This window comes from Trichosurus vulpecula, chromosome 3 (assembly GCF_011100635.1).
Source record: "Trichosurus vulpecula isolate mTriVul1 chromosome 3, mTriVul1.pri, whole genome shotgun sequence".
Lineage (NCBI taxonomy): Eukaryota > Metazoa > Chordata > Mammalia > Diprotodontia > Phalangeridae > Trichosurus > Trichosurus vulpecula.
In genome coordinates this window covers 217,478,323-217,499,869 of record NC_050575.1, presented here as the reverse complement: position 1 = coordinate 217,499,869, position 21,547 = coordinate 217,478,323, and the positions used below count along the sequence as shown (strand labels likewise).

General features: G+C 34.2%; 1 protein-coding gene across 1 annotated transcript in view; it reads left to right on the top strand.

The window, feature by feature from the left end:
* The window catches only part of MEMO1 (mediator of cell motility 1), a 121,354-nt gene that overhangs the window by 78,340 nt on the left and 21,467 nt on the right, over window positions 1-21,547 (top strand). Inside the window, exons 4-6 of the mRNA XM_036751559.1 lie at window positions 4,149-4,261; window positions 5,988-6,099; window positions 15,773-15,915. Of these exons, the coding sequence (XP_036607454.1) occupies window positions 4,149-4,261; window positions 5,988-6,099; window positions 15,773-15,915 (368 nt within the window). The remainder of the gene's footprint in view (window positions 1-4,148; window positions 4,262-5,987; window positions 6,100-15,772; window positions 15,916-21,547) is intronic.

Below are 21,547 nucleotides of genomic sequence, written 5' to 3'. Positions count from 1 at the left end.
CTAAATAAATTATGTTTATGGTTTATAAATTATGGTTTATTATTATAGTGCACAAAATTATAAATGTGAAGCATACCAGTGAGGCAATCTATACGAAGTGATGCAGTGAGATCAGCAAAATCAGAACTATGTGTACATTGACTACAACTATATATATTTAAAAAAAATAATAAATCTAGAGGTAATAGAAATTAAACTACCTGGAAGGGAAAAGGCAATAGACATTTGTGTAGTGCCAAAGAGGTGCTAAGTGCTTTTAATGAACATTATCTCATTCGATCCTCACAAGAGCCCTGGAAAGTAGATGTTATTATCCCCATTTTACAATCGAAGAAACTGAGGTAAACAGGTAAATTACTTGCCCAGGGTCACACAGCTATTAAGTAGATGGGTCTGGGTTTGAACTCAGGTCTTCCTGACTCCAAGTCCAGCTCTGTCTACTGCACCACCATCTGTCTCTGAAAGGATGCTGAGCAAAAGCATTTCGTTGTTTCTTTTTTGTTAGATGCTCTTTGAAAGTATAACAGGGGTGGGGAACCTGCGGCCTTGAGGCCACATGTGGCCCTCTAGGTCCTTAAGTGAAATTTGGATTCAGTCAAAGGGGCCCCTGGATACATGATTTCATTGTTTGTGTTTGTACCCTCAGTGTCTAGCACGTACCAGATGCTTAGTAAATGCTTATTAATTGATGGAATTTATTTGGTTCTACCTTAAGTGCTAAAAGTTTTGTATGCTTATTTGATTGTTTTTGTAAGTGGTCATTAAATTTGTAAGAAAAATTCCTTGGTGGGGAGGGAAGAAAATTTCCTCTAGATGATGGCATTAGTACAAGAAAAACCTTTTTAAATTAGCTAATGAAAAAGAGTCTTTCAGTCTCTCAAAGAATGAGACATTACTTGTAGTCTAGCTAGCAATCATTCCTACACTCTCTCCTATCTCGTTATTTCTGTTTGCCATTAGTGTTTGAAGGTACCTCCGTAAACCCATTCATTAGCTTATTTACATATATTCTTCTCCTTTTCCTTCTATTAAGGATCTAGTTGCTGAGTTCTGTTATGCTTTCTTTAATGGTTTAGTGACTTCTTTCAACCAGTAAATTAAAAAAATAAAAAAGAGTTGGTCGTATTAACTGTGGCCTACATATGTAGTAATTCTTTTCATGTTTACAGAAAACTAATTTGTAGAACAAATATTGTAATTTCTAAAAGTTGAGAGCCACTTATGAGTTAGTTTAAAAGTAAGTATTACTGTGGCAGCTAGATAGCACAATGGATAAAGCTCCAAACCTGAAATCAGGAAGAATCCTCTTCCTTAGTTCAAATCTGGCCTCAGATTCGTACTAGCTGGGTGACCCTGGGGCAAGTCACTTAACCCTGTTTGCCTCAGTTTCCTCATCTGTAAAATGAGCTGGAGAAGGAAATGGCAAACCACTCCAGTTTCATTGCCAAGAAAACCCCAAATGGGGTCACGAAGAGTGAGACACAGTTGAAATAACTGAACAACAGCAACAAGTACTACTTATATATACTTGGTTCTTAATGAATATCTTAATACTCCAGTAGTCTTAGTTAAACAGATAGTGAAAATGAATTTGGGGTACAGAAAACTCTTGGTCAACATTATATTTGGGCAAGTTTAAAGATATGGATATTCAATATAGTTATAAATTTTGGTAAGTTCTTGGAACTAAGGTACCCAAGTGCTGTTGCCCTCTATTTTTTGGCAGGAGCTATAATTCTTTAGTATCATCATTTTCCTCTTCCCTTCTCTGGTCCTTCCCATTTCCCATATAAACACTTATGAATTCTTAGAATGTACTAGCTACTTTTCCTAGGAAGCAAAAGATAAGGGAAGAAAATAGAAGAGTTATTAAATCTCCTCATGCATGTCAGTCTTTATGTCTTAGGTCTAAGCTGACTCTTGCGCGTGCCTATTTAGCTCACTAGTCTAACTCCTTAGTTACCGTAATGAATGCATATTGAGGCCAAGAAGCAACTGGTAGAACCAACTATGGAACAACTGATTGGTTTAAGGTTGGGAAATGAGTATGACAAGGCTGTATATTGTCACCTTATTTATTTAACTTATATGCAGAGTACATCGTGAAATACCAGACTGGATGAACCAAAAGCTGGAATTAAGGATGCTGGGAGAAATATCAACAATTTTAAATAATGCAGATGATACCACTCTAATGGCAGAAAGTGAAGAAGAATTAAGAAACCTCTTGATGAAGTGAAGGAGGAGAGTGTAAAATCTGGCTTGATGCTTAACATCAAAACAAAACAAAACAAAACAAAAAAACAGCTAAGACCGTGGGAAATGATTCCATCACTTCCTGGCAAATAAAGGGAAAAGAAATGAAAGCAGTGTCAGATTTTATGTTTTTGGGTTCAAAGATCACTGCAGAAGGCAACTGCAGCCATGAAATTAGAAGATACTTCCTTCTTGAAATGAAAACTTTGGCACGTCTGGACAGCATACTAAAAAGCGGAGATATCACATTGTTGGCAAACTATGGTTTTTCTATTAGTGTTATATGGCTGTAAGAGTTGGACTATAAGAAAAAGCTGAGCAGTGCAGAATCAGCAATTTTGAATTGTGGTGCTGGAGAAGACTTTTGAGAGTACTTTGGATAGCAAGTGGATTGAATCAGTCAATAGTTAATTTAGGTTATTCACTGGAAGGTCAGATATTGAAGCTAAAGCTGAAATACTTTGTCTATATAAGAAGATGGGATTCATTGGAAGAGACCTTGATGTTGGGAAAGATTGAAGACAAAAAGAAAAGGGAATGGCATAGGGATGAGATAGATAGTATCTTGGAAACAATGAACATGAACTTGGACAGACTTAAAGAGATAGAGGAAGATAGAAGATCCTGTCGTGCTGTGGACCATGAGGTCATGAAGAGTCAGACATGACTGAACGACTGAATAACAACAATAAAATCCCCTTACTTGTAGCAGTTGTTCTAGTTCTCCAAATTGTTTAGGTGCAATGCAGTTTTTTTGAAATGATTATGTTGCTGGGGGAGCAGGGGTTGGGGGGGGGTGGGAGATTCCTCAGTCAACAAATCCTAATGATGAAATAAAATTAGACCAATTTTCATCAGTTAAAAATAAGTAGCAAATACATTTGAAGTTAGGAGAAAGATCATATTCTATGCCATTCCATATTTTCTTTTTCATAGTCCTGGGTCTTTGAGTTGTACGGTGCTCTTGTGTCTGTGCTTGATTTTTGACACATCATTTGGTAATGTAGTTGGTTGGTTTTTTTTTTTTTCTGGTGAAGGAATTATCATTCATTGAGAGGCAAAAGCAATTGCATCTCTTAGACTGTACCACAGAAACATACAGTCAGGTTTTTTGTTTGTTTTTGAGAGTGCCTTTTTCTTGAACTGCAAACAGAGAGGGTAGAGCTTAGTATTGTTTTTACATAATTTTAACTAACAGCGCTATGTCTGTGGGCCCTGAAAAGACAGCGAAGAAAGTGTTATCTTACAAAATCTTTTGTACTTTGTCTTTTGTGTAAAAGGGAAGTATTTATTACTTTAAGAGTACTATTTTTCTTATAAAATTTTAGCTAAAGGTGATTTATATAGACTTATATACATCATTATCTTTACCATTAGAGTACAAGCTTCTTGGAAATAGGCATTCTTTCATTTATTTTATTTGTATCCATAGTATTTTCTTATTGATGTGAAAATTAGGTAGTGGGTTTAGATTTCCTTTAGCAATATGCATTTACTATATATTTCAAAATGACAAGTTCCTTTAAATTTTGTAAGAGAAATGCAAGATAATTTCCTCCTGGGTTGATTGTAGAGAGTCTTTCACTTCTTTTATTATATAGTGATCACCTCTACTTTAGACTAGAAATTTGAATAGAGCTTTAGTTATCTTTTTCCATTTTTGTAGCTTAGCTTGGTTAAGTACTTGGTTTTTTTTTTTTTTTTCTGGGGACCAATGTTGATCCTTCTAGGTATCCCATTCTAAATAAGGAAGAGACTTGTAATTAAACCTGTATGGCAGGAGAGATTCTCACTAGATAATGAAATCAGATCAAATTTCTTTTTTTATTGGAGCATGTTTTTGTAAATGTTCAATTTTCTTGTGTTTGTTTTTTTTGTTTAAATTATGCTAGCCGGAGAATATTCATCCTTGGGCCTTCCCACCATGTGCCCCTATCTCGATGTGCACTTTCCAGTGTGGATATATATAGAACACCTCTGTATGATCTTCGTATTGATCAAAAGAGTAAGTATGTAGTAAGCTTGCAAATTGTTATATAGCTTTTGTTTTAGTGGTAGGTATTTTAGCATCTTAAATGAAAGGATCTGAATTTTTTTTTTGAAATTTGTTGATAACAACAGAAGTTTTGTTGCCAGAGAAACCTAGGAGACAAACAGGCCTGTCAATTTTGTTCTAGAATTTTTTTTTAAATGAAATAAGCTTGTTTTAGCAAAAAGTAACGCTGAGGTCAAGAGTCAGGATACTTGTATCACTGTGTATGATTCAGGGCAACATAATCAACATTTCTAATCCTCAATTTCTTAGTTACAAAATGATATCATAGTTAAAAAATTGTCCTTAGTACTCCTTAAAAGAAAACTGTCATATAAATCTACCATGTATATTATTTTTTGTCTTTGCTTAAGGTTTTTAAAAATTAAAATAAGAATAAAAATAATTTCCATATAGATATACCTGACATTATACAAGAGATATAATAAACATATTTTGGAAATGCAATTATATTTCAAATGATATTGGGAACCTTAGCATTTACTGATGTCTTGTGGTGAATCATTTTATAAAGCAAAGAATCTCTTTAATCATTTCTTTTCTTGTCAGGGCAAGGGTTAATAGTTGATTTCTGTAGATTAGATTTGCTTATAATGAATATTTACATTTTTGCCATAGTTAGTAACATTTTGTTTTTAGAACAGAACTTTATTATTACCATGTCCTCTATTTTGGTTGTTTTCTAGGAACATTAAAATAGCATTAAAATAGTCTTGGTTTTAGATAGTGTACCTGTAGGAAGACATTTTTAAACTAGCAGTTTTGAGAGAAGTGGTTACCCCAGTATTTGTCTTTTATAATATTTGTAAATTCTTTTAGCAGAGTGTTTCTAATAATGGTGGAGTGTTTTTTTTGTTTTGTTTTGTTCTGTTTTTTTCTCTGTGTGTGTGTTTTATGGTAGAATAAAAATGTTAAACTCAAGAGTTTTAAGAATTAAATACCATTTCTTCTTTTGTTTAAAAAAAAAATAAACCAACCAACAACAAAAAAAAACCCTGACACTTTTAACTCATTTACAAGTACAGCAGTGTTACTTAATATTGTGTGACATGCCTTTGATTATGAGACCTTTTAAGCTGGTGTGATGCCTCACTAAATTAATGTTCTGATCTTCCATGAACTTCATTTTGAAGTTCTGAGAGAATACTCTGCCTATATACTGGAGAGTTTCCATCTTTTGGTGTGTTGCCAACATGTCTGTTCCTAACACGCTGGAGGGAGTGAGACTGAAAGTCCTGTAAATTCCTTGTCTGTCATTAACCTGGTGAGTAGGTAGACCAGCGTTTTTCCATGTTTCAACAGTAGCTCATTTTGTCAGCTATGTTTTGCCAGGCCATGCTAAATAAACTTAAAAGCCCCAGACACAAAGGTGACTTTATATAATGTGAATATAGCTGTTTTACAATTGAAGTTGTTTTTTTTTTGAAATCCTTATCCAAGCCCTGTTTAAGGAGCATAAGCAACTACACCCTAGTTTGTGTATAACATGAATATATAGTTGTGCCTTGTAAAATGTTGCCTGCATTTATATAAGAAGATTAAAGAGAGTACTGTGTGATCAAATCCATTCCCCCATTTTACACCCATCCCATGCAAGTGGTTTTGTGTCTTGTTCCTTATTTCCAATGAGGGTAAATGCTAATGTATTTGTTTTTAATATATTTTGAAAATTTTTCAGTTTATGGAGAACTATGGAAGACAGGAATGTTTGAGCGCATGTCTCTGCAGACAGATGAAGATGAACACAGTATTGAAATGCATTTGCCTTATACTGCTAAAGCCATGGAAAGGTATATTGTTTAAAATTGTCAGCCCAAAAGAAAATACACATATTAATTACATATGAGTTGTTAATTTGGATGAAGTAATTCATTGGACAAGGAAGTATAATCTTTCTTTGATTTATTTGAAGTTAAATGAAATAAACATTTGAGATTGGGCTTTCTTGACAATGATAGATCAGTTTGTCTGTACAATGTGAATACTTTGGTTCAACTGATTATTTTGTTAGTATGATAAAGCTGACTTAGCTAACCTTCTATCAAATGAGAATTTCTCTAAGCTAGTATCTTCGAAGACTTCCATGCATTGGAAAAGAACTTAAAGCTAATTTGCATAAAATCGAAGGGAACTCCCTCTCTCATAGGTTGTTCCATTGTCACACATCTTTGGTTGTTAGAAAATTTTATTTTGAGCCAAAATATGCTTTCCTATAACTCTCCTTGTTTGATTCTGTCCTTTGGAGCTACACAGAGTATATTGACTCTCAGCTACCTGACAGCCCTAAAAACATTTTTTGAAGACAGATATTATGTCTTTCCTTAGTTTTTTCTTCTAGGTTAACATCTGAAGGTCCTTCACATCTTCTTCATAACATGGTTTCCAAATAGTCATTGTCCTGATAACATCCCTTCTGAATATGCTCTAGTTTGTAAATTTTCCTGTTAAAATGGGGCACCTCGAATAGCAATAGCAAATAATCAGCAATAGAACACAGTATTCCATATGTCTGCTGATTGAGTACTGTGAAACTATTATCTCCCTTGATCAGTACACTGTTCATACAGGCATACAGTCTTGACTGGAGAAGGAACAATTTGTTGATTTGATTTATTAATGCAGCACAAGTTTGCGTTAATTGCTTGGCTTATATTAGATTTGTGGTCAACTGAAATCAATTCTTTTCTCATTAAGTATTTTCAAATCAGGTAACCTTCCTAGCCATTGAAATTTTTATATCTAAATATGTCTTTATATTTAATTTTATAACATTTTCATCTAGTTGGTTTTGGTCCATTGTTATACATTTCAAGAGCATATTGACTCCTGATTCTATTACCCAGTGTCTTAGCAATTATTCCCACAAATTTGATAGTTTCCTTCCTTATTTCCTTCCTCTCTCGCTTCTGTATCTCTTGATAAGGCATTGTCATTTTCCTGATGACTAAAATACAATTTTAGTGTGAAATATATTTTATTCCAGTTATTTGGAAATTGATAATCCATATTAGTTACCTATTAAGCAGTTGGAGCAATTATTCTATCCCATTCCTTAAACTTGCCAGATAACAGCAAGTTCTTTTTTTTTTTTAAATTTAAATTTTTTTTTTATTTTATTTTTTTCAGGGGAGAAGGCAGGGCAATGGGGATTAAGTGACTTGCCCAAGGTCACACAGCTAGTAAATATGTCAAGTGTCTGAGACCAGATGTGAGCTCAGGTACTCCTGACTCCAGGACTGGTGCTCTACTCACTGCACCACCTAGCTTCCCCAAACATCAAGTTCTTAACTGCTTTTTAACATATAGTAAATTCCATAAGCTTCAGTAATACTGAAAAATAAGATGACAACCATACCTTGAAATTCTTGTATTTGTTTTAAATAAAAGATTTTAATACTTATAATGTTTTGCTTTTGGAAGAGTAATTACATTTCAGGAGATTCTCCCTGCCTCCTAGCATTTCTTAAGGTTATATTAGGACGTATAGAAGCCATCTAGCTTACTAGAAAAATGTAGTTAACTGTGAAAGCTTATAGCACCAAGTCATAGCTTTTCCTTTGCATTTTGCTCTGTTAAATGAGTTTTTTTTAATTGCTACTTTTCTCCCAGACTTTTGGAGCTATTGGAATGTTTTTTAATAACTTTGAAAGTGTAAGAGTGAGAAATACAGTACTTTAAAACTGTTTACGTTCACTGTAAAAACATCATTAGTACTGTGGCCATATAACACATTTTGGTACTGCCATCGTTTGGCAAACAGACATTTGAAAACACATGGTAGTGTATTTATGTTTGTTTTACCTTATTTCTTGGATATTCTTATACATTTACCAGGACTAGAAGGTGATAATTCTTTTGGAGATATCTGACGCATACCTCTCAGAAGTGTACTCTATATTCTTGTCAGAGTTATCTAGAAAATCTTGGTTTTATTTGAATTATTTAAGTGTCCCAGTAAAATATTAAAACACATTGTACTTACTGCATACATGGGGGCTGGTGGGACCAAGTAAGAACCTGCCAGGGAGTGAGAAGGAATGAATAGGACAATAGGTCTGCATAGAGGGTGCTCTTAGGGTTTGGGGTGGTTGCAGGGATCAGAAGGGCAGATGGCAAGATGTCCCAAGGTGTTTGGGGTGGATAGATATGAAGACTACAACCACTCAGTTAAGAGTGATAACCTATTCCCATATACACATGAAAACTGTAGAGGCAAAAATAATAATCATTATTAAGGTTATTTTTAAAAAATTACTAAATGTTTTAAAATCCTGTTCTCAAATATCTATTGGTTTTTACTGAAGATATGAATGCGAAAGTGGTTGAGAAGGAATATGACAGACCCATTAGAGAGCAGCACCAGAGCTTCACCACTAAATTATATTATCATTATAGAAATTTTTAATCAGCAATTTTTCCTTTCTTGGACTTAGTGCTCTCTCCATCTAGTTCCTTGAGAGCAGACGTGGTTTTGTTTTTTGTCTTTGTATCCCCATCGTGGCATAACAAAAGGCAGCTAGTGAATCATTAATTGAATGATAGCTTAGATTTGCTCTAGGTTCTAATATTTTGTTAATTTGTAAATTTTCTGATAATAGTGTAATGTTCACAGCTGTGGATACTGGAAAAACTAATGTCTGGGAGCTCTTTTCAAGTGTAATGAAATGTTGGTTTTGACAAGGAATAGAAGTGAAGTGGGGTTTCCCGAATAGTAAAGGGAATAAACCAGAAGTTTTAAACTTTTTTCCAGTGGTTAACTGATTGGATTAAATTCTAGATCTAGAACTATTGCCGTTATATGACTGTGTCCTTTTTTGTTTTACTTTTCTGTTTATAATTGTTTGAATAGATCTGAATAAATTGTATATCAAGCATAGCACCTATTTTAGATATTTAGAGCAAGTAATTTTGTTGTTCTCTAAAGTTATTTCTAATTTTTTCTTATCTGTTTACTTTTATTTCTAGTTTTTCCCTACTCCACACTTTATTCCTTTTAAATATTCCCCAGCCCTCAGTGGGGAAACCATTTTTCAGAAATTACGGAAAACAGTATTGCTCAAGGTGGCAATCTCTTTAGTTGGTGGAGCTAGAATCCATTCATTTTAATACTTATGCTGAAAAGAAAGAACAATAGATGAGCAATGCAAGTGAATAAAAGTATATTTGACTTGTATTAAAATACAGATTTACTATAATTACATGAATTCACTGGTTTTCGTAGCTATTTTCTAGTTAAAAAGAGGATGAAAAATTTTACATAATTCATATTATAACTACTTATAGCAGGCCATCATAGGTAATTTCTCTAATATGCCTATGGTATTTTATTGTATTAAACTCTTCATAAATTTTAGGATGCCCAATATTAATACCTAATATTCCAAGGGCTTTCGTCGGGGATTGGGAGGTTGGGGATGGTATTTATTCAAATACTTCAGGTATCTGTGATTTGCCAGTATGCTCATTTAGATAGGTGATTATGTGGAGGGAAAAAATTCTTTCATTTCTCCTTGAAGTTGGAGAGAAAAAAGTGGTCTTGAAAGAGAAGACCATGCAAATAAATACTATACATTTAAGTATTAATCAACATTTAAGCAAAATAGCTCAGGCTTCATCACTCTAAATGATTTTTGAATCTTAGTCACTTTTCCTTCAAATATAAAGGAAAGGAATATTACAGCAGTATTTCCTAATGCTTTTCATTGTTTGACATACCTAGATACACTTAGCTAACAAGGGACTAAAGAATAAAATATAGAAAGAGTGGTAGGAAATTGTGGAAAAACAAGAGAAAGAAAAAAAGAGTAAGGGGTAAACCTGTATGTTGCTTTTGTACATAGTGTGTGAGTTTCTTTCTGTGTAAGTGGATTTAGTGGCTCCAAGCTGGAGCTGATTGACAAGTGTGGCTGAGTCTCCTGGAGACTGGTCTCAATGTCAACAAAGATCCATTTCTTTAGAATAGTTCAGAAGGGGTTGTTTGAGTGAGGGAATAACTTTTCACACTATTAACCTTTCAGCTACCTTGCTGGAGGAATGAGACATAGAGTTTTACTAACTGTCCTATATTCTAGATCTCCTACACCAGGTGCCCGCCCTCCAAAAAACAAACAAAAAAAAACCAAACAAACTAAAAACCAACCAACAACCAAAAAAAAAAGACACTTGCTCAGTTATATTCTGCACCTTCATACCATAATTTCATTAAGGACCTCCTTAACTGTTACTAGTTAGGAAACAGTATCTCTGTCACTGCAAATAATGTGGCTAAAGTGGGAGTGGGTATTGTTCTTGAAACTTAGAGATCTCTGGTGACTATGGGGGTTAATGCAGGAGTATTTCAGGTGATAATGGAATATGATAAATTTCACCCTCCCTTTTTTTTCCCCTTAAGAGCTTACAACTCTTTGTGACTATTCTTTACCTAAGCAAGGTGTAAAGGGTTAAGAAAGCACCCCAGACAGACTCCTTTGTCAATTTCTTCACTCTTTTTTATGCTCCATGTACAGAGGTATTGTTGAAAGAGCATTGCAGTTGAGGCTGCATACCTGTTTATTTTGTAATTAATAATCATAGAATTTGGATCTTGTATGGACCATAGAAATCCATTCTAGTTCAGCTCCCTCATTTTACATAGGAAGAAACTGAGACACAGAGAGTTAAGTGACTTTCCTATGGTCATATAGATAGTAACACAACAGATTTAAACACATATTTTCTGACTCTAAATCCAATGTCCTTTCAGCTACATTCATTATAGGGCCTTTTTTAGGGTAGTAGTGATATTCTACTCCAGAATGCAACCTGATGCTGTGGAATTAACAGTTGTTTAAGGTCGTCTTTCTCAAACTAGTTCGGCCAGTGGAACATTCTTAGGCTTGAGCTACGTAACTGGAACACACAAATGCTCGTTCTAGGGGGTGTGAAACAATATGCTTTAGTAATTGACAACCTTTTGGAGAAAAATAGAGAAAATTCGGTATTTTCATGCTGAAAATTGACCATATATAAGTATTCTGAATTCATACATATTTTGTATTGACTGTTTTCTCACATTTTCTCACTGAGCCCTTAATTTATATCATAGAACACTGTGAAATGCTGATTTAAGGAATATTTAATATTAGGTATTTTAAAATACTCTTTAATTGCTTCTCTGCTACACATCAATTAAATGTCCTGACTTCATGGGAAAATTTTACTGTTAAAGACATCAATCTGACATCAAAAAACATTTATTAAGGGTTTTATTTGTTCACGGTGTCATGTTAGGTCTTGTACAGAGCAAATAGGACAAGCATTTCTGGTGTCTGAAGTTTTGTAACCTGGGGCAGACAATATTTTTCTGTCTTCCTAAGTGTAAAATGCTGTTAAAATGATAAACATTGAATAGCTAATATGTAAGCAAATTCATTACAACTGAAACCATACAAAGAAAGGTTCTGGTTAGCTACTGTATTTTGGTCCGTTTTAATTATCCTTTATCTGGTCACACCAACTTCTTCACAATGAAAATGCTTTTTCTCTTCCCTAACAATTTAACGTTCATGCTCTATGATGAAAGGCCAAGGTAGAGGAATCAGTGAAGGGTCTTAATTCTATCTCCAGTCAGGAGTTGGTGAAGTGGAAGTGATAGGAAATTTGGAGTCAAGTGGCTCTGCCAGCCAAGAAATCCATGAAAATGCTCAGATGTGTGCTAAACTTGAGAAAAGTAACATTCAAAATGCTTAGAGTATAAACAGCATGTTACTGTAGCTTCAGATTATAGAAGAAGTGATAACATACAAGTACAAAGAAGCTGTTAAAGGCATTCTGGTTGTATAATTATGGAAGACTTTGAAGATAAAGAAAAGAGAAAATACTGAAGAAGGTTGATAATGCCTGCAAAGAGAGCTCTCTAACATGCTGTTTTAAAGACCTTGTGTAAAAGATGGGATGAAGGTTGCTTAACTAAGAACAAATCCTAAAGAATATTAGAAAGGCTAAAGTGCTAAATAAGCAGAAGTTTCACAGATTTTAAGGGTGTGTTTATATCCTAGCAAGAAGAGGAATAAGGAAGGGATAGCCCCCCTTACTTGGGGTAGGTTACATAAAGTTAAGTGAGGAGTCCTTGGTTGTTTACTTACAATATAGGTACTGCAAGTATCGATTTCCCCATTTTACAGATGAGGCAGTTGAGATTTAGAGAGTAAGTTACATAACTAGGTGGTTGTAGAGTCAAGCCTTGAACCCAGGTCTTTTGACTCCCAAGTCCTGTTTTCTCTCTGTTATACTAAGTTGCCTTTCTCTAAGAATAATACTGTATGGAGTTCTGTTGATTACAGTGTGCTTTCCCATGCGTCATTTCACTTGGTTTTCATAACTGCGTGATAGTAAAATTAGGTATGGATCTTCATTTTACAGACAAAGAGACCAGGGCTTCTAAAAGTTGAGTAGCTGGTAAGATTACTTCAACTCAGTTTTTCTGATGCCAGGCCCTTTTTTCTTTCCATCTATGCCATATTTCCTCTCACATGACAGAAAGCAGAATTACTCAACTCTTAAATTGGTTGTTTTCTTTCTCAAGAATTACCATCATTCACATGACTTGAAAGTAATTAAGACCCAGGAGAGGTGAGGAGATAAAACTTACCTGTTTTAAATGGGCTGAAGTCTCTTGGGCCAAACTATTGTGTTCTCCAGAGGAATGCTAAGGCTTAAGAAAATGAGGGCTTTGGAACTCTTTGGGCCTTCAGGATTTGCAGGGCCCAGTATATTCTGGACAAGCCCTGGCAGCAGTTGTGCCCAATGAAGGGATTGCCTACAGTTGGGCCGCACTGGTTATGATGAAGATCAAACAGGTGTCCACATGTACTGTGGCAGGGGAGTAGTGTAAACAACATTTTGACTTCCAGAGGGGACAAAAAGGAATTATTGTTTCAATATTATGGAAGTTGGCTGATACCTAAGACAAATTAGAATGACCAGAAGCATAGAAAAGATCTGAGTGAGAAGCTAATGTGAACCCTGAAGGCAGATGAGGCTAAGGTGACATTTTTGGTGGACAAAATTTGTTCCTGATAGGGCTTCTATATGTATTAAGCCCTTCTGAACCACCAGAATGATGTGGTTGGTATCCTCCTCTCTATGACTTTAAAGTTGGTGCCTTAGGAATCCTTGGCACCTGACTGATAAATTTATATAGTAGTGTGCTGAAAGAACTTGAAAATATGATTACTAAAGCTTTTTTTTTTTTAAATAAACTCAGACCTTCAGCGTGTCCTAGGAGACTAGAGAAGGTCATAGAACTTGTTTCAGTTTTCAGAATAATTGCCTGAAACTACTGGAGTCTAATGGTGATTCTTGATAAAATTCTGGACCAGAATATGAAAACTCATGATTTGTGTACATTTAGAAAGAGAAATTGTGATTACTAGCAGTCATTATAGGTTCATTAAGATTAAGTAATGCCAAATTAACTTCGTTAAGTATATATTATGGGCAAGACATAAAGTTTTAGGTGCTGTGAAACCTGTACATTTATGGATTTTTTTAAAAAGGAATTTGGCAAGCTGTCATGATACCTTTGTGACCAAAGGTGTTATATAGGCAGATACAGTTAGCTATATTCAAAGCTGGTTGCACAGTTCTGCTCAGATTTTGCCCAGTGAATTGATGTCACCCTGGAAGAATGGGCTCTAGGGATTTGCTGCAGGACTCTGTCCTCAGCTGTGTCTCTATTTTTTATCAGTATTTTTATCAGTGACTTTTAAGATCTTGAAGACAACCTTATCAAATTTATGAATTTCATAAACTTGGGAGGAATAGTTAATGTATTAGATGATAGAATTAAAATTCAAAACGATCTTGTCAGATTGCAATGTTAGGTTGTATTTAGCATATGGAGCTATATATAGGGATAAATAGACCTATAATTAGGTTCCCCAGATCAACTGAACAAGTATAGTATGTGGTGGGGGTGGATAGGGAAAGATTTAACTTGACAGCAATTCATATAAGAAAGATTTGGGGGTTTTTGTTTACTCTAAGTGTAATATGAATCAAGAGTTTGGATTTCCTGGCAAAATAACTAATGTAGTTTTGGGTTACATTAATAGGACTATAGTACCTGGAAAGTATAAATAGTTCCACTATGCTCTGCCTTGGCCAGACCAAGTAAGTTTAGAGTTCTTGTTCATTTCTTGTTGCCACTTTTTATTAGAGACATGGAAAAACTGGACTGTGTCTGGAAAGAGAGAAATCTTAGTGTTAAGGAGACCTCAAACCTTGTCATATGAACAGTGATTAAAAGGAACTGGAGGTGTTTAGCCTGGAGAAGGTAACACTTGGATGAGATAGGATAGCTGTCTTCACATATTTGATAAAGTTTCATGTGGAAGAAAAGATTAGCTTTATTCTGTGTAGCTCCAGAGGACATGACATGGATCAATAGTTAGAAGGTTCAGGGAATCAGATTTTGTTTATAGTAAGGAACAGTGTTCTCTTATTTATTGCTCTCCAGAAATGGAATGGATTGTCTTCTAAGTTAGTGACTCACTTGTCACTGGAAAGGTTGAAGCTGTTAGAGATATTATAAAGTTGATTTCTCCATGGAGTGGTAGGTTAGATCACCCCTAAAGTCCCTTCCAGCTATAAGATTCTATGATTCCATGATACTTGATTATGAATTTGCTTACATTTTAGATGGGGTAGGTGAGATATAGTTGAGTTTTTTGCATTTCCTTTGTCCTATCACTACAAATTGGCATTCACTTCCTCAAACTCTACATTTACCCAACACTGTCAATGAAACTCCTGTAACTTGTTCATACTCCTCACTGGTGCAGGTGCAGAAGTGCAGATGGTGAATTTTATGAGTGATCTGTGGTTATTTTTTTTTAATCTGGTTTTACTCTTTGGTTTCAGAGGATTGAGTGAGATCGTATGTTATGGAGTCTAGTGAGGTGGATGAGATGGGGAAGGACCCTAAAGATCCAGTAAGGCAGATCAGATCCTGGAAGTTTTTGTTGGGAGATTGCAGCTTAGGTAGATGATGGGAAAGGACTTGAGTCTCTGCAGGTCCAATCAAATGTGCACTGTATATTTTTGCCTTTGCGAGTATTCATCTGTACTTTAGAATTTCTAAAGATGTAGTATTTAATATATATATATATATATATATATATATATATATATATAGCATTACATGCATCAGTATATATGTACACGTTTACATACACACACTTTATAAGTTACGTTCAGTGGTTACATAATATTCTGTCCATGATTTCTCACCCCTTTTTTTTTGGTTGCCTTTTAAAATATTCAGTTTATAGCTTTTATAAATTCAGGGTACTAATATTATGTTAACTGTTATTACCAATTCAGTACTTTGAATGGTCTCTTTATTTAATATGAACATATTTGAAAAATTATTATTGTTGAATTCATTAAATGTGACCATCTGCCTCCCCTGTTTCCTTTAAGCCATAAGGATGAGTTTACCATTATTCCTGTATTGGTTGGAGCTCTGAGTGAGTCAAAAGAACAGGAATTCGGAAAACTCTTCAGTAAATATCTAGCGGATCCTAGTAATCTCTTTGTGGTTTCTTCTGATTTCTGCCATTGGGGTAAGTTGTAGACTTTATATTATCATATCATGTTAGATAGTATGCATTTGTAACGAAAGGTATCCTGTCATGTTAAGCTTCTATTTTCAGTTCTTTATAATTTTCTCTTGAAAGTCTTAGTATTACCTAATAGTGATAATTTTAAAAGTTACTTGGTTATCTTTGAATGATTAGTAGTAGTGGGTTGATGAACACATTTCCAAAGGCGACTGGTATAAATGGATTCACACTGTGAGGGTCTCTGCCTATATGGATATATCAACAAGACCTCTCAGGATTTAGATCCACTAGGCCCTCCCCAGGCAGAAGGTCCCTTGTAGAGTCTGAAGGGAGAATTTCTTGGTGATGGTGCCACCAAGAACCATAGAAGATCCTTTTGTGCTTCACTAGTGCTTTTCCTTTTTTTCCCCCCTTTTATCCTTTTCTAATGCTTGATTTTTGTCCAGCATTACCTTTACTTTAGAGATCTACATCACAGATTGGAATTTTGTGGATATTGAAATTGTCTTCTATTCAAACTATCTTCTGTTCTATTAATGAGACCTGAAAAGTGAAGACTCTTGAACGAGATGGATCACAGAGAAAAAAGGAAGCATCTCTCAGAACTTTCCATTTAAATATACCTTTTTAAGAGCAATTTTTACTGTTAGACCCATTGTTATTATCACCTATCTTACAATTTCTTAGCACATTTTTGGGTACCTTTTAGAACATCTCTTTAAGACATAGCAAGTCATTGTTTCCTGAATGCTGAGCTCTTCTATTTATTGCCCATTTTTCTCGTATGTTAGAAAAACGAAGTCGCCTACAATTTTCAAGATGTGTTGCTATTTTTCGTCAACATGCATTGTCATTCAAAATCAAATTGTATTTGCTTCTTGGTCTGATATTAGAAGAAATTATTCTTTATGTATTTGAAGATGTTATTTGGAATTCATATCTTAGGTTAAAACTTCAAAGAACAGCTTTTGTTTTTGATGAGATCTGAGATTCTCTCATAGTTCATCCTCAAATATGTACAGCATCATTCCTAGAGAAAAAATGCTATATTGTGAAATTTTATTGGTACTGAGGCTTACCCTTGCACTTTAATAACCTTTGAATGCTTATCTTTGTCTTTTTGCTTTTGTTTTCTGAGTTCCTTTGTTCTTTAGAAATTAGAGATTCTTGGATTTTCAGTTCCTCATGATGAAGAGTTATCATTCTTAAATTTGCAAAAATCTAAACTGTATCCATAAACTACTTTAACTTTTCTCTTGATCCATCCCTGTGGATCCTTAAGGCAAGTGACTGTTGATGATAGGATACATGATCCTGATGGCCACCTTTTTATTTCCTACTTCTGTAGAATCTTGGTTTCCTCAATGGAGAAAAAAATTCTAGTACTTCAGGAGTTTAAAAGGATTCTAAAGCATTTTGCCATTCTATATTGATTTTAATGGGGGAAAAATCACAGATCTTTAATCTTATGTCATTTATATTACATCAGGAGCAAGGATTTCTTTTATTAAGGTTGTCATTAAGGATTTTGCTCTGAGAAAAGCCTTCAGGTTGCCTTCTTCAAAATTTTGGGGTGGAGAGGGGTTTAGCTAGCAGAAGATAAGCTGTTGGAAATTCATATATTCTAGCAAAAAATTCAAATCAGTATTGTTCATAAAGAAAAAATGAATTTTGTTGTGGTTCAGAATTCTCCGTTCTTATTAACTAAAAACTTTAATATTTAAACAATAAAAGAAAATTTTCATACAAAATTTATTGGAATTCATTCAGCACATAACTGAATGTTTGTCATGAGAAAAGCACTCAGAAGTCTCTTCAACTCCTGTTCTCAATTGACTGCCTACTAAAGGAGATAGGACTTAAAAATGATTAATAAGAGCTAGACTGTTAAAAAAAAGTTATAAAAAGAAATATAAGCTCAGTGCTACGGGACATCAGAGGAGGGAGAAAACATTTCTTGTTGAGATAGTAGGACAATCATTTTCTAGAGAGAGCCAGAGATAGATGTTTAAAATGTCTAATGGGTGAAAGAAAACTCAAGTTCTCCTTATCCACCTCTTAGTATCATCATCATCAGTAAATATTTATTAAGTATATGTTATATGTAGTATAGTCAGGTATATTAGTCTTGCCAACAAGTTGTTACATCAGATTTCTTCTTGGATTCTTAAGTAATTAAACATTATTTCTGCTACAATTATACTCTTACATTAGAGTAAGATTATTAGGTGACTTTTATTGCCTAATTTTTAAGTCATAGTAGGCACTAGCCATGGGACCCTAATCATAATCTTTATTTGTGCAGAAGTATCTGAGTTCCTCAAATTCATTATGCATAACAACAGGGTAATTGTGCTATTGTGAGGATCCTAGAAATTTAGCTTTCCTGAATATGCTCAATGTTATGTACCTTTGAAAATTTTATCTCTTTTTCAGGTATGATCCTGTTTAGTAAGCCAATCAGATCCCTGAATTCTCCTAGTTAGGAAAGTCTGCTTTAAAAAGATTATTTTATATCATCTTGAAGCACTTGAAATAAGTTGTCTTATTCTGCTAAAAGTAATAGAAAATGGGATCGTAAGCTTTAGATCTCTTGCAGACCTTAGAGAATATTTTATCTGTTTCTCTCATTTTGTAAATGAAGATACTGAGGCCCAGTGAGGTTAAATTACTTTACCAAAGATACACCAATTGTAAGTAGTGGATCTGGGATTTGAACCTGAGTCCTTTGACTTAAAATTCAGAGTTCTTGTGACTGTGCCACAGCTACTTGTTTATATTTGGTAACTTCATAGTGAATTGATGATAGTTTAATCAGAAGAAATAATCTGAGTAAATCACTTTACAAGAGTTTAAAATGTTATATAGATGTTAGCAATAATAATTCTCATCTATATTTTTGCTCGTAGTACCCATAGCTTCTGAATGAATGTAAATTGCTTGATAGAATGAGGCTCTTGCACTTTAATTAGAATAATTTTGTCCAGTGGATTCATCATTTAATATGAATGAAATTTCTGTTCTAATCTGAATAGTGTAAGGATGACATATTTTTTTTAGTATGTTTCACTTTGAAAAACTGTAGAATTCTCCCTCCATATTAGTTTATCTGCTTTTTAAGCCTTTGCATTAATAGAAAAAATAGATTTTTTTTTAAGTTGGCATCCTACTCTTTTCTGGGATGATGATAAAATGGAGACAGGAACATGAGCCTAAATATTCCTATCATACATCCTGTTCTTTAATCTGTATTCTCCATATATTGGCTTCTTTATCTCTACCTTTATTGGTCTCAGAAATCATCAAAATAGCCAGAATGATGGAATACTTGTTCATGTAGGAATAAGAACACTATCTTATGCCTCTCACTTGCCTCCCCACTAGCATCAGAAAATGGAACAAAGGCTAACACAAGAGAATTGCCAGTATTTGACTTTTGCTGTGGGAAAGGCTCTAGTTTTTAAGCATTTGTCAAATGTATTCTCTATGATTATTCCCTAGGATTCAGCAGTTCAATAAAGGATATAATTTTATTTGGTTTGATTTTAATGGTGATATAGAATTTTCCTTTTATTCCATGGTATCCTGTTGGCATCCTCATTTTTCATGAAATATATGATTGGAACCAACTTTCCCTAAAAAACTTTCATTTGTTCCCATGCTTTTTTTCCATTCAAATACTTACTATTATATGTCTTTGCCTTTTGTAGAATTAGCTTTTTACTTTCCCTAAAGATAATTAAAATGAGAAAAATAGTCAATTTGGCTCTGATGTATTTGTTTCAACTTACATCATTCAGTAGGGAAAAAAAGATTACCACTTGTTTAGGCATATTTGGCTCTGATTTATCTTTGCCCCCAAATCTCTGTCTTTTCCCTACTAGAGTATCTGAATAAATGATGCTACTATTTACCCAATCATTCATACTTAGAGTCTTAAGAGTTTTCTTTGACATCACCCTTGTTCTACACCTCATATCTTCTATCTTTCCTTTCATAGAGGTATCTCACTACTATCTGCATTGCTACCCTCTTAGTTCAGGCCATTATTGCCTCTCCCAGACTATAGTAATATCCTCCTAACAGTTCTTTCTACTTCCTTTTTCCCCTACCTCCAGTCTAATGTGATATAGCTGAAGGATCCCAGGTTTTGGAGTCAGAGAATTCGGGTTCAGATTTTGACTCTACCACTTATAGCTGTGTGAATTTGAGCGGTCACTTCCTGTGCTTCAGTTTCTTTATCTGTAAAATGAAGGGGTTGGATTGAATGATCTTTTAGGGAGAGCATTTGTAGCTCTAAACCCAATTACTTTATAGATTTCCCAATTTGTACTCATTGGCAACTTATTTGTAGTTACCTGAAAACGTTATTAAATAAAACTGGTTTGCCTGAGTCTGATAATATGATAGAAATTTCCTTTTTGAGTGAATAATTGCCACTTGTTATTACTATTAACTGTCTTAGTGATAATTTAAAATCTAGATCATTGGGGATAATTTTCTTAGGTAAAAGTGCAATGCATCATACTATATTTTGTTAAAGTTTAAATAAAGTTTTGCTTTTTCTCTTCACCCAATGATTTTGTATTTTTATCTATGAAACTGTTGAGTTTGGGCTTTTGTGATATTTTTTTTTTTTAACAAATGTATTCTGCTCTGTGCATAATTGCACTCTTTGACATATTTGTGGAATTTGCATCAATATTTATCCTATTTTATCAGCTTCAGAAATGCTGGAGAATCATTTCCCATCTACATTCCTTTTTCCTTTTTTAGAAGATTGGTAACTTTTGCTAGTCTTCCTGTGTATCTCCCATTTTATTTTACAAATATATTTTAGCAGTTTAGATGTTAGCTACTACCTAAAGTGTATGTCACCAGGGCATACAGGTTTGTAGTTTTCTCAGATATTTTAGCATACTGAATTAACATATATCAGATATTGGTAAGAAGCTTTGTGCTTTTATTTCATTTTGTAGTTCCTAGAATCAAGGAATGAAAATGCGTTGCTTAGAAACATGATTTCTCTGGTTAATGCCAGTTTGTTAGCACTTTCTTCCTGAAATAAAGTTTCCTTTTAATAATGAGACCCTATATTTACCCCAGACTAGGCCCTTATGTTTAGGGTAGAATGGGCTAATAACCTACCTCACAGGGTTGTTGTGAGGATTTTATTTGTTTAAAAAGGCGATTGTAAAGCATTTTGCAGATCTAAAGGGGTACAGTGATTAAAAAATGCAAATGTATAATCCTGAGTTTAATCAGAGAGAACAATGAATGAACATTTCTGTAAAATTTTCTTATTGCCTGGGTTTTTGAGGGTTCAGCTTGTCAAATTCATTGTTCCTTTTTTTTGTCTGAAATACTGTTTATGTTGAGGTACTGTTTTTAGTTGTTGTTTCCAGATTCTTAAAAGTAGTGTTGGTACTTGTGCCATTCATTGTTTTGTTTGTCCTCATTAGTTGATTGTTGTGTGTTAAATAGACATCCCTGGAGCTTATTCTCCACACTCTGTGAATCCACTCATTAATCACCAGTCACCTTTGGAGATGGGAAAATTACTTACCTGTATTTCTTTTTCTCAGAAAGCGTGCTCTGGAATGGATTCACAAATGAGCTACCCTCCTTTCCT